This window comes from Aphis gossypii, chromosome 2 (genome assembly GCF_020184175.1).
Source record: "Aphis gossypii isolate Hap1 chromosome 2, ASM2018417v2, whole genome shotgun sequence".
Classification (NCBI taxonomy): domain Eukaryota; kingdom Metazoa; phylum Arthropoda; class Insecta; order Hemiptera; family Aphididae; genus Aphis; species Aphis gossypii.
The window spans coordinates 29,851,442-29,866,204 of record NC_065531.1 but is presented as its reverse complement, the minus strand read 5'-3'; the positions used below and the strand labels follow the sequence as shown (position 1 = coordinate 29,866,204).

Below are 14,763 nucleotides of genomic sequence, written 5' to 3'. Positions count from 1 at the left end.
TTTTTCAATTGAAATTTTTCATTCTGGATTATAGACTATAGAGTATTAGGTATATCATCCTAATGATTTTAGGTTTGGTTATATAGCGTTACATATAGAGTTTTTGAAGTGAAACTTTTAACAAAGATATACTAAACCTACTCATAATAACACTCGTAAATTGTATTAAGTGGGCCAATCATCAGCTGATCGTACGAATTTTCATAATATATTAATATTATTACTATTATACATTTTACCTTATAAAACAAAAACAAAACAACAGTTGAATAATATTAAATCTAAAGTTAAATATAAAATTTAACACAGTTACAAAAAGATTTCAGTACATTCACGATATATTTTATACCTCTGCGATTGCTGTAACCATATTTATGTATTATCTACATCAATAACGGTCGTAGGAAATGTACTTTTGTACTTGTATGCATTTACGAGTCAATATTCGAACTGTTGCAGTAAAGTAAGACGAGTTGACATTACAGGTTTGACAAACTCGATCATAGAACGAATCACTGCAGCGTGAAACAGCACATAATATAATATACCTAGATAGAAATAGTTACGAGGGAGTTGATGTCAACGACTTCATAAACTGTATTTATATTGTAAGTCACTTTTCGGATGACAGAGGTAGAGATCACTAAATTATTAATAATTTAATTTATTCATTTTTTTGCCATTTTCATCCCGAAAGAAACTTTTAGAAATAAATGTCTAAGATACCAGTTACATTTTTGAGGTTGGATTTTTGACACCAAGATAAGTTATCACTACAAGGTAGTATAGTAGTATTTAGATTGGGACAGTTGGGTGCCATTCCAATTATAGATCTTTACTTAAATATGGCCTACAAGCATGTCCTATAAATTTCTCTATTATCTATGGGGACAATTTGCTGCAGCTGCTGTAGTGAAATGTTTAATAATATTCGTTTTTACCCGCTTGTGAACACGGGCTATCGACTATCGTAGAGTTTGACTCGCCACTGTCACGATGATAAATAGCGTATCATAATAACAGTAGGTACCTATAAATATATTAAGCCAAGACGGAGGCGCTTACCTTGGTCGATCCGCGACGTCGGTGTGTCGTATAGGCCGACTGACCGGAACTGCTGTACGGCTACCCGGCATTCTCCGTCTGTGGCTGACTCTGCAGACGTCGGGTAGGCGCATCCGTCCCACCGACGGTACACCGACAACACGAATACCGCCAACAAAATCCTCCGCATGTCGGACTCGGAGGTGTGGGCGGCTTAGCGACGGACTCGAAGGTGTACCTTCAATTTATTCAATATTAGGTATACGTATTTATGCACGATGGTGCGCGGAAACGCGATCGGAAACTGTTGCACACTCGCGCGACCGCCAGCGACACGGCGACCTAACTATATATATATTTTATTATTATTACGCGTGTATTGTAGTACGATATCGTCTACGCGAGACTTATAGAGTATAATATTCGTACTTAAATATTGTACTATATACTACGTCTCCGGAACTTAAGTCGAAAACACGTGTGAAAAAATGTATCAAATTCGGAAAAAATCGACCGCACACTCGATGGACGAAAATCGCGAGGAATATCTATTATATCGGGCACGCGGCGAACGGTTCGGCGTATTCAACAGTTAGAATTTCGGCGCATTTCTTCGTAAAAAATTATATTCAGAATTATCGTGATAGTTATAACCGACGATGAAAATACGAATACGACGGCTGCGGCGGCGTCGGCACAACAACGCACGAACGGCTCGACCGGGTGTGAACGGCACGACTGACTGACGGATTCGCGGGCGATGCACGTCGTCATCGGGGGCGCCGCCGTAACGCGACGGGTGGGCGGTCATGATCTGGAAAAGCAGGGGCGGAGGGACTTCTACTGTTGTGGCGGTGGTGGCGGTGGTGGTGAAGACGTCGGTCAGCTGAGCCAGACTGCTGCGGCGGCGGCGGGTCGACGGCCGAGCACTCCATCTGTCGGCCTACGGGACGGAGATTTGCCAATTTTTAAAATGTGCAATTTATTTTTATCGTCTCTGTAATAATTTAAACATTGTGTGTACGTATTATTATGTTTTTATTGCTATATTATCATTACGCTCGAACTAATATTTATATTTTTGTTTATTACGTGCATACGAACACATTATACTTATAAATGTAAATAGGTCGTATAATTTTTTTTTTCTTACATTGAGATTCATCTACACGAACAGTATTGTCCAAACATATTTTATCCTGAGGTATAATATAATTATTATTATTGTGTTATGTTATAATATTAATATGTGTATATCATATTATTATTCATTACACACTTATTACTCACAGGTACCTATAATAAATAGTCTCAGTATATATATTCAATTACTTTTTTATAGTAATAGTGAACATAAATGTATATATAATAGGACAACGGATTGCGGATGTACCTATCGAATAATCAATTACGGTTTTGATTTAGATTATATAGAAGAGTAATAACACTAATAACATTGATTATTAATAAGTACTAATACCTAATGTTTATGATCATTAATGATAATAATGTGGTATACCTATCTGTGAGGGTAAAGTGGCCCATCAAGACATCGGAGATTTGGGCGGTAGTAAACTCTCCCGATTTTATGGTAAACTATCCCGATTTTTAAAAATAGTAAACTCTCCCGAATGTAAACTCTCCCGGGTCAAAATTATGTTTACCTGAAGTAAATGTGTAAACTCTCCCGGGTCAACTTTATAGTTACCTGTAGGAAGTATGTAAGTTCTCCCGAGTTGTTTTAAATGTTATTGCTACACTACGAGTTGGAAATTTTTACGTATATTTTGTATTTGTAACTTATATTATTATTATTGAATATTTTTAAAAGAAACTTAAATGTATATTGGATTTTTTGAAATTTTATTTTTTATTGTATTTTGACTATAATATCATGTTCATAGCAGCTAAAGACATTAATTTATATTGTAATTATTATTATATATGATTGACTATTTTTAAACTCAACTTAAATATATATTAAATTTATTTTATGATTTTTACTAGACCCGGGAGAGTTTACATATTTCCGTTAGGTAGTACAGAAATAAATCCGGGAGAGTTTACACGTTTTTGTCAGGTAGTACTGGAGTAGACCCGGGAGAGTGTACCATCGGGAGAGTTTACCATCGGGAGAGTTTACAATCGCCCGGAGATTTACCTGTGGGCTACTGGACCAGTATCTAATGTGGTCATGTAGTTAGTAGTTGTTAACAAAATTAAATAAAATAGAAAAATAGAAAAGTTGGATGTACATTTGTTTACGATATTTTTTTGATGATTATGTCATGTTAAAAAAATGTACAAGTACTAGCTGAACTTAATAATGATAAAATTATTAAAAATTTAACAATAACAAATAACAAATAAACATTAAAAAAAAACTTTTTTTTGGGTTAAAGATATTTAAAATACTTAGCTAAAAAAAACACAGTTTGTCACATAAGTTGTGTATGTTCAATGTTTTATACATTTTTTTTTTGATGTAATAATGTTTTTTTTTTATATAATTTTTTTCATTTGCAAACAATATACATATGTGTCAATTCTAGGTCTATATTTCAGAGATATTTTTTAGCGACAGTATATTTTTTCTACTTAACCTTTATTTAGAGTGTTTTTTTTTTTTTTTTTTTTTTTTTTTTGCTGACACAAAGCACGAATTAAATAACACCTATTAAACACCCTGAGTAATATGTTTTTACTTTAGATTTATAAGATAGGTAATGCTAGTGGTTTCTGCCTAAATTTTCTTCAAATAACAACTTTTTATGAACGGTAATATTCAAATCTTAACGTTGATTATAAACCTACATAATCGTTTGAATTCTCAGATTAAATATTTTTATTTGATTAGCATTAAAGACAAAAAATATTTATATATACAAATTATGTTTATGAGAAACATGGTATTTGAAAAAATGGTTACTTACAAAACTATATGTAGAATTTGAACTTGGACTATCGTATGCATTACATTTATAAATAGTTTTATAAATTAATCGTAATATACTATTTTATGATTTATTGATTATTATGAGGCTTATTTATACATTTATATAATAATATACATATATTAATATACATAATGGACAGTCCATATCTTAGAGAAAAACATTTTTTTTCTTCTAAAAATTGAACGTACTCGACTCGAATCATCATCAGGCGATGCACCAATCAACATTCGGTAAACGTAGGAATATCCCAACTAGATTATGGATGTTGGGTGTATATAATGTATAATAATTAATTAAATTAATCATTATATACAGAATAATATGGAAAACACATCTATTATTTTATTCGTGGAATGCAAAACATTACTGATAAGTCAATAGTTATTAGTTTATTTCTTTCAGAAAAGACACATCTTATACTGGGTGTTTCTTAAATTGAACTGCACTCTTTATTTCAAAAGAGTTTTAAAGTTTTTAAAATTATTTTTTTACATAATTTCCAGTCTAATAAAACAACATATGTTTTAATAATTTTTATCGTTATAATTTTTTAAGCTTTTTACATTTTTGAAAAACATACATTTTTAATTTCATATTCTGAAGCAAAATATTTTTAGTAATATTTGTATACATAAAAATTGAAATTAGGACGAGTATTTTATGAGACCGACATTTTGCGAGTTATCCCCGGTCATTCCACTCCACTAACCTTCAAAACTTTTAATACTTATAAACTACTATTGTCTGAAATACGATTTTTACCTATCAAAATATTTCAAAAAATATTTTGTTTCAGAGTACGAAATTGAAAAAGTTGTTGTTATTCAAAAAATTAAAACTAAAATAACAAAAATACATTAAAAATATAATATTTTTTTTAATGTTATTTTATTTTTAACAGGATATTATGTAAAAGAAATATTTTTAAAAACTTTAAAATAATAAGTGTTGTTTAACAAGTGTTTCACCCTGTATATAAAAGGGATTTGGGTGTGACTAACACACAGGTAACTTTATCACTAATTGACCAAGACGTCTCTTATCCTTGGCCTTCAAATTTTAGATAACAAAATCAAGAAAATCGCTCTATCTCAGTGCAGAAGATTTTAAGTGTATCTCAGTATTGACTAGGTCACTGATATGGATTTGTTAATTTTAAATGTAATAATAAATCATTGTATACAAAAACAATTGTGTACTGAAACGATTCGTTCAATTTATTTTTCTCGAGATATAGTTATAGTTATACAGTAGTATAAATAGCTTAAAATTATTATAAATATTTTGAAATGTTCATTGTGTAAACAAAAAAAAATATACGTAATGTCTAAAAGTTTCATGTTTATATAATATTTATATTTTCTGTTTTGTAACAAAATGTATAAAAACGACATTTTTTATTTAAATATTCTTTCATTAAATATATATATTTTTTTTAATTTTAACTTCAAATAACTGTAAAAAGGACAGGTCTATGTATTTTTAATATTTTGTTGAGTAAACTCACTTGGAGAATTAACCTTTGTCTATAAATTTTAATCAATTTAATGTCCAAAGAAATAGAAGTATAGATATTTAATTAAATTACGCTATAAAATATATTTTCTTAGTTCTCAATAAACATAATACCTATGTATTACTATTTATTTTAATGATATTTATTAATTATTCAAGTGTTTATTTTTATAATTCATCAAAAGATGTAAGTACTAAAGTATTTAATTATGTAATGGGGAAAATAGTTATTAGGAGTTCTATATGGCAAAATTATAATGTGTTTTCTATAATTATTATCTCATATTTATTCTGTAATTTATAATAATAACATGCAATATTGCACAACTTTTATAACACGTGCATGGTGCTGAAATCATTATTTGATAGTACACATTAATATAGCTTAATTCTTATCAATAAAACTCATAAAAAATGACAGAGTAATGCTTTATTATAAGTGGCAGTCTGCAGTTATCACAAATATCATGCATTTTTTGTAATTTCATATTATGTTTTAAAAATTCAAATCTCGATAAAATATTTGTCTTTATTGAATTCTTATAAGCTTTAAATAATTATACATCATATATGGTATTTATTCAGTTTTTAATTTTATTATACATTTTTTAAGATAATTATATCAATTTAAAACAGTTACTTATAAAAATAATGTATTGAATACAATATAATAATTATTGTTTAAGTATTTAAGTATTATTAATAAAACTCTTTAAACTATAATATGAAATAAACTATATTATCTATATTATATACTTTATAATAAAATATCACATAAAATTATTAATTTAATCCCAAAGAAATATTATTGTAAAACTGTAATACTGTAATCAGGATAAGTCTTACATAAAATGGTACTCTTGCCAAATATGTTTAAGCATTCTTCCTATCTATTCATCCCTCTATAAATAAAAACACATAATTGAAACGGAGAAATGTAAAATACAGTAGTCTGAAATGTTACCAGCTAATCATTAACTATAGACTCAATACTGATACACCTAAAATCATCCAATTGCATCATAAAATTAATCTATTTTTTTATTTAATACATGAAAAAATCACAAGTTGATATTTTACTCACAAATAAAGACAAATAATACCTAGTAATATTAAATTAAAAATTATTCGAGTACAATGGCCAATATGTATTAAAGTTTCAATCGTCTTCGACAAATAATAAAAATAATATAATTTAATATTTATAATAAAGTTATTGTTTCAAAACTTAAATCTAACAAAAGCGCAATTGTATAGACAATAGTATTTATCATTACCAAAGCAATTCAATTACTATAAATCTTAATACAAACATACAGAATATAAAAATGATGAATGGAATTAATATGAAATAAATACGAGTATATGAAATTATTATTAAAATTATTTTAATGGCTTAATCAAAATAACATTTTATAATACTTTATAAATCATGATATTATGTTAAATTAGACAACAAGTTTTAAAAAATTACAATCATATCATATCAGGTCTTATTATTTCATACAATAATTTATTGCGATTATTTTGAAAATTGGCCAATTTCAAGTCCATAAAAATAATTCAAGAATATTAAAGATATATAGTTAAATTTCAAAATGTTTTAATGTTTATATTTCAGACATTTCATGTAATCAACTAACACGATTTACAAACAACTTACAAGTAAATAATATCAATGGTTATTACTTTTTTATTCAAAAGCCAAGATATCTGCTGTTTGCACATTTACATACAAACTATAAATACCTATAGTACCCACGATACGAAATTTTAATACACTAACTTAACTGCTTCATAAAATTATCATTCTTATTGAAATATTTGTGTCGATTAGTGTTTATTAAAATAACATAGGTATGTCGTTATTTCATGGGGATGGAAACTTAATCTTGATAACTAATTTTATTATTTTAATAAATATATACTAAAAATTGTTTTAAAAAATACATATTATTACTTAGACGAGTACGTATGCATATCATTAGTGATTAATAGTTGATAAATTCTGGTAGTGTTTATATATAGATTATTTAAAATAACCTGATATTTAATAACTTATGCTAATTAAACACGTTCCATAAGCTCTTAAATTATACTAAAATTATTTCAATATTTTAATGCATCTATTAGACAGTTCAGTCATACACATTTTGGGGAGATGGATAAATAATAATAACATTAGTAATTACATAATAGTAAGTTACCCTACTAATGGTCACTTTCTGGTAAGCAATGAGCTTAATATGCTTATTATAATAAAATAATATTTTAATATTTGGTTTATAGAATTAATAATAATTATAATACCGTTTATAATATTACAAAATGTTGATGATACTGTAAATAAAATGCAAAAGGAAAAAAGTATCAACAATTTTAGGTAAACACATTGTTTTTTATACATTTTTGTCAACAATTTTAAAATGTAAATACAATTTTTTACCCATCAATGTAAAATATGTGATTATTTTTCAAACATAAGGATATTTTTTTTAAACATCAATATAGTAATGTTGTACCTTGAAATTTCTAACGGAAAGATGAAAGAAAAATCTTCATTGTAAAATTAATAAAGTTTTTCTTCCTCTTTCAAAATGAAAAATTTGCTAAATATTATTATTTCATATTTAAAAAAACGTCAGAAATAATTAAAAAAAAAAATACTAATATGATCTATACCAATTTTTATTGATTTGATACGTCACATAAAACACTTTTTTGGGATCAATAACTACATTTCAATGGATGATCAACTACCCATAGGTACAGTTGTAAGTTATGATGTTTAATTAGGAAAAATCATAAGGCCTAAATTTAGGTACATTCTTCAACTTTATTTATTGTTTTTCTATTGATTAGGTTTACATTTCTTTATACATGCAAATGTTTTATCAAAAGTCAACAAAATACATTAGGTTAAAAAGATAAATTTATTTAAACAAAGTTTATTCACCACATGAACGGGTCATGTGGTGCATTAAAATGCAATTTTAAACTGATTTCATAAAAATGAGCGTTATTGAATATTCTACGTATTGTATTATAGTAATTATTTGTTGTTTATGTTTATTTTAATACTGTCGTTGGACTTAGAACTCAATAAAATACGATGAAATAAAGATAACGGAGATGTGATGACCATACGACCAATAGACGGACTATTATGTAGTCTACCCTTCGTGGCTGTAGGAAAAAAACTTGATAGAATAAATCAAACGTAATAATAAATTTTAATACAATTTCATAAATTGGGTTAAAATTTATATTTTATTATTAATATTCTTTATATATCTATGCATATATGAATATTATAATTGAAAATACCTGCAGCACTGAAAAAATTGTGGTATAATACATTAATTAATACTAAAAGTGTAAAAATCAGATCTTAATTAGAAATAATAACTAAATAATAATAATAAGTATTTACAGTTTCAATGTGTGGAGAAGTTGATGAGAATGTTTTTGATTACATCTGTGGCATTCCATTTCACTCATTAAAACTTTAAATATCTATTTAATTAGTATCTACTATTTAGTTAGTTATACTTATTAAAAATTAAATTTTATTTTTACAAATTCATTCTCAGAAAAATATATTGCTTTGGGATATGACATTAAAATGTTGCAATTAAAAATAAAACAATGTGAAAAATAAGGAAAATAGAAAAAATATGATGTTTATTTAAAACAATGTTTCTTAATGACTTCAAAATATGTAACAAGATAAATATTTCCAAAAATGTTCATACTTTTTGATATAATGGATATATCCAATTAAAAGATCATCATGTATGTTAATATAATAATCATAAGTTCACATCACTTTAATTGTAAATTTAAATTCATCAATAATTGATTTTAAAAGAGATTTGCTTTATAATAACTATAGTATAATAATATTTAAGATTATTTTTTAATCTACTTGGTATAAAGTTATTACAAAAAGTTAAATATGTTTCCATAAAAACATATTCTAATCTATCTAATCTAAAATTATCTTTTTTTTAAATTGTGCTATATATAATATATAGTGTTTGTCTTGTTTTGTTAAACTTAGTATGAGACAAAATTGTTTTAGGTACTAAACTTCTTACTTAACTTTATGTTCCAAGAGCATGGTGATTGATTTAAACCATATAAACTTCGATTAAGTCTGCACACCTCTTCTGTACCATCACTGAACCATTTTGGTTGTCTTATATAAATATATTCGTCCAATTAAATAATTGGAAATTATGAAAATTATGAAATATGTAGTCTTTTAGATCTATTGTTAAACTATGTACCTACAACTCTTATTGTACTATTGTTATGCTTGTGTTCGATTTTTGTTCGTAGTTTAATAAACACTACACACTAAGTAACTTGTTCCACATAACATTGCTTTATTACAATTCATGATGCCTTGTAAAGGTTATTTATTTACTGACACGACGATACATTTTTGAGATTTATTATTTGCCCTTTTCTATATTGAATAATCAACATTGTACCTTTTTCTCACATCCTCTTTATTTTCGTTACTGGATTTAGTTAAACTAGTCTTTGATTTCCCTATTACTAAATCATATATTCTAACTGCATTCATGATTACTTTTGTATGCAATTTCCATATTATGTTCCAATTTGATGCATCTTTGAATTTATAGATTTTAAATTGTTCGCTTTTCATTTTTAATGGAAATGTACACTATCTGCATACAAATAAACACACACACACATAGTACACTGCATTTATACTTTGCAAATTAATATTGCAGTATATCGTAATATCGTATGTAGGTACACTAAAAAATACGTTATTTGTTAATCAATTATTATTATTATTATATTAATAGCACGCCATTTTATGATAAATACCTTACTAGGTACTAGACCCATAACCTGTTCAAATACACGGTTATACAGAATTTAATAATATAATAATACATTATAATATCATTTGATATAATATATTAAATAATTTAATAAAATAGGTAGTTAGGTAATAAATATAATAATACAATATGCAATAGTGTTACGACGCATAATTTAAATCAACTAAAATTGTTCTACTGGCTGCTACATAACATAAATATTGTATAGTAAATAAAAATTTATTTTCCGTGTGTTGAATTACAATGTGAAGAGTTTACTCATAAAATACATAGTGCATAAAATATAGAGTGTTTTTTTTATAATTACAACAAACACGATAATGATTAAATGCCACATAAAAGCAGTTTGAAAAATTTTGAAGCATATATTTTGTTTTAGAATAATAATAATTATTCGATTTAAGTATAATACTAAATTATACTAAATAGAATTAACTTACAACAAATGTACATTGAAACTGAAAATAAATATGGTATGTGGTCCAGACATAAATACAAACATACTTTTTTACTTAAATCAGTAACACATTATTAAATTTATTGATATGTTATTTATCGTTGATTGTTTAGTCTATAAAAAAACTTACTACAATTGTATACTCTTTTATTGTTATTTAAAATTTCATACCAGTAACTTATAGATGATTAAAAAAAAAAAAAAAACAATTATCGTTAATCCTGAATCAAATAACAATTTATAACAATTAAATCGAACTTAAAGTAATTTATTTGTTTTATTTTTAAACAAAAATGTATGAATAATTTTAACACAAAATATCATTCAATGCATATCTAAATAATTTAATATTATACATATTTGTATAGTGAAAGATAAATATAAATATTGTATTTATATTTTTATTCTAAACATATATTTTCAAATATTGTTCTATATTAACTAAAATTTTGAATATATAATAATATATAGATAATTTAATTACATTTTATTAACTGGTAGTTTGTCTACGTCTCTAACTATAGTATATTATCCTTTTACACTTTCAAGTTTCAACTGTTTGTAATTTGAAAGTACGATAATAGAATTTTTTATATTATCTATATGTTATTGAAATACATAAAAAATAGTAAATATAAAATGCAATATTATTATGTAAATGTTGTTTATACTTATTGAAAAAGTTATTCTGAAAATTCTAGTTCAAATTTAATGAAAGTTATCGAGTTTATTTTGGTGAGCGAATATTACATTTCCAAGGTTAGGCAGGTATGCGTATTGCGTGTATTACATTTTTAGTACCTACCTAAAATACGGTTATATCTACTATAAGTATTGTTACTGTTTTATGTGCGTGAACATGACATATTCTCAGTAGAATCCCATGATTGTTACGCTCTCATAAACATAAACGAATTACAAGTAAAGGTATTTTAATTGACGTCGTGCCGTCTTGGATAAATATTTTGAAATTCTTACCTATATAATATTATATTTTATCAATCTAGTTTTCATACAATGTGATTCACTTCGCGTCCTTACCCCCATTTGTGTTGTATAAGTAATTTATTCAAGTACTGATTTTTGGAAGTTTTAAATATACTCAAAAGCCATATTCTCAAATTATTGAGATTTTTCATACTACTTAAGAAAAGTTTTGTGAATTGTGTGGATAGTAATTTGTATTTTTCAAATACGAATCATTCTTTATTCAGTAAATTATTAAATAGATAATGTTGGTGAAAATGTTGACATGATCACCTAAATCAAAATTGTAATAAGTAGTTTTTTTTAATTTTTTTTTTTTTGTACTAAAAGAAAAAGTCCACAATAATAGATTTAAATAGGGCCTAAGATGATTTTTAAATCATAATAATTTCTAAAAATAAAATAGGGATTTGTAAAAATTTTCAGAGTAAAAAAATACTAAAAAAAATATATGTATAATATTTACTTAATATTTTTGGAAGGACCCGTTAGAGAACTTTAAAAACTTCAGGTCTTTAGCATAAATATTTTAATAATTCAGAAATAATCGTTAAATTAATTTTTATAAAAAAAAAAGAAAAAAGATTTTAAATTTTTATTGTCACAAAATAGTTTTATATCTTTATATAAAAAAATCTAAGTATTTGAACATGTATTTTGAGTATGCTTAATAATTCCAACAACAAAAAAAAAAAAAACCATAATAAATAAAATTTAATTCCTTATTTAAGTAAAAATGGTGCGCTTAGAGTTGAGTATTTATGGTTAATCAACCAATATATTGCGTTATTTGTGTAAACTGAATCATACTGTATATAGTAATGTTAGTTCGTGAATTTATGTTCCATTGGTATATCACTGGTGTAAACATATAAGCAGCATTCTAGCGTACTAATTTAGCACAATAATTCGGATTTAATAGCAAAAATGTGTGCGTGATTTGCATATATTTACATTTCGCATAATATTTAAGACATTAGTATCTGTTTTTTCACAGGAAAAGATTCCAATTCCATTCAAAGACAAGCTATTAATACTGTTCATGTATTATTTTCCACATCAGTTTAAAATACAATTTCACATTGTACAAGTTTATCTATTTATTTAGCATAAACAAAAACAACAACACAGTTAATGATTTTTAATGTTATTAGTTAATAAAATAAAATGTTTCAACGTTACAAGAAAATATAGTAAATAAAAAATTATATACATAATATAACAATTTATTAAAAGGTAACTAAACATATAACTATGTAGTGTGTTTCTATACTCACTATGAATAGTTACTAACTTTTATATTGACATACCATTCCTAAAGGGCTATATAAATAAAACTGTATATCATTGCATTAAGAAAAACTGATAATATATTAAACAATTATGCATTTCTCATTCATAATTAATAAAAAGTTTTGTTTTATAAATAATAAACATTAATTTCTTGATGTATAATTAAAAATTATTGATCAATAACTTTTTTTTTAATTTAAACTTTAAATAATATATATATATTATAACCTTTATAATATAAACCCTTATATCAGTGGTTCCCAAACTGTAAGGCGCGCCTCTCTTAGGAGACGCGAGCACTTGGCAGGGAAGGCTAGAGTCGTATTATTTTATCATAACAATAAAAATATTTGTATGTTTAAATACTATAAATTTGTTATTTATTTATTCATGTGAGGTGCAATTATTTTTTTTTATTTTTAGAGTGGCGTAAACTAAAAAAATTTGGGAACCGCTGCCTTATACAATAATAAGAATAATAACAATTTTAAAAATTAATCAGATCTAAATATAATTTTAGCTAATTTATTCAGTTATAATATATTAATATACCTTAAAGGTATATTTAAAATATAAAAAACATAATAGTATTATTAGTATTATAGTTTATATAAATAAATATTATACTTGACTATTATTAAAAATTAGTAAATTTATTAAGTTAATAATAAATATATAATATATAATAGAGAATTTATTATATTATTGGTCGAGTATAAGAATTGAATGAAATAATATTAGTTTTCGGAAGTTACGAACTTAAAATTACTTCTTCTTTGTATTCAACGTATTATAGTATCTTTAAGAATCAAAAATAAAATTATTTTCAAAAGTTTTCCGACAACTAGATATCAATGATATTTTCATTTGTTTTATGTTGTTTGAAAGTTTGTTTGCGATCATTCAAACGTTGCAGTGGAAACGTAATACTTGTGTTTGAAAGTTTATATGTTTTCTGAAGAAAATGTTAGTTAAAAAGAACAATAATGATTTGATAAATAGAAGAAAAACGAGTAACCGAATACAATAAACAGACATAGAAAAATTGTAGTTTTTAAGTATAGTCACAATGGTTATATATTTATAATAATATATTATTCAATAACAATTATACACAGATAGAACCGTATAAAAGCTTTTATACTTCTCATTCTTATATCTATAATTTCATGGATAAAATATTAGAGTTATAATCTAAAATTTATATAAAAATAAATAGTTTAATTAACCTTATAAATTTCAAAACACCATATCAAAAAAAAAAAAAAATGGAAAAATGTATTCAATGATACAATGATAACACTATTATGAAGGCTGAATATGTGAATATGACGTTTCATTAATCATTACTATGTTAATTTGTAATTTATAATTGTATTAATATTAACTTAATATTACCTGATTTTTGTTATTCAATTTTTTTTTTTTATTATTTTTTGTATGAATTTTCCTAACGAAAAATATTTAAAACAATTATTAATACATATTATTGATTAAAATAATAATAATAATTTTTCCATTTTTATTAATTATAATTTATTTATTTCAAGCAAACTAAAAAATCATTTTTGAAGGACAGTGATAGTCGCATCCTCGTAGTTTCCTTTGGTAATGCTAAATGAGTACC

General features: G+C 25.1%; 1 protein-coding gene across 1 annotated transcript in view; it reads right to left on the bottom strand.

Moving 5' to 3' along the window:
• LOC114127315 (division abnormally delayed protein) overlaps positions 1–1,804 on the bottom strand; it is an 80,759-nt gene extending 78,955 nt beyond the window's left edge. The window contains exon 1 of the mRNA XM_027991510.2: positions 1,066–1,804. Coding sequence (XP_027847311.2) covers positions 1,066–1,234 — 169 coding nt within the window. The 5' untranslated portion in view covers positions 1,235–1,804. The remainder of the gene's footprint in view (positions 1–1,065) is intronic.
• Between the last annotated feature and the right edge of the window lie 12,959 nt (positions 1,805–14,763).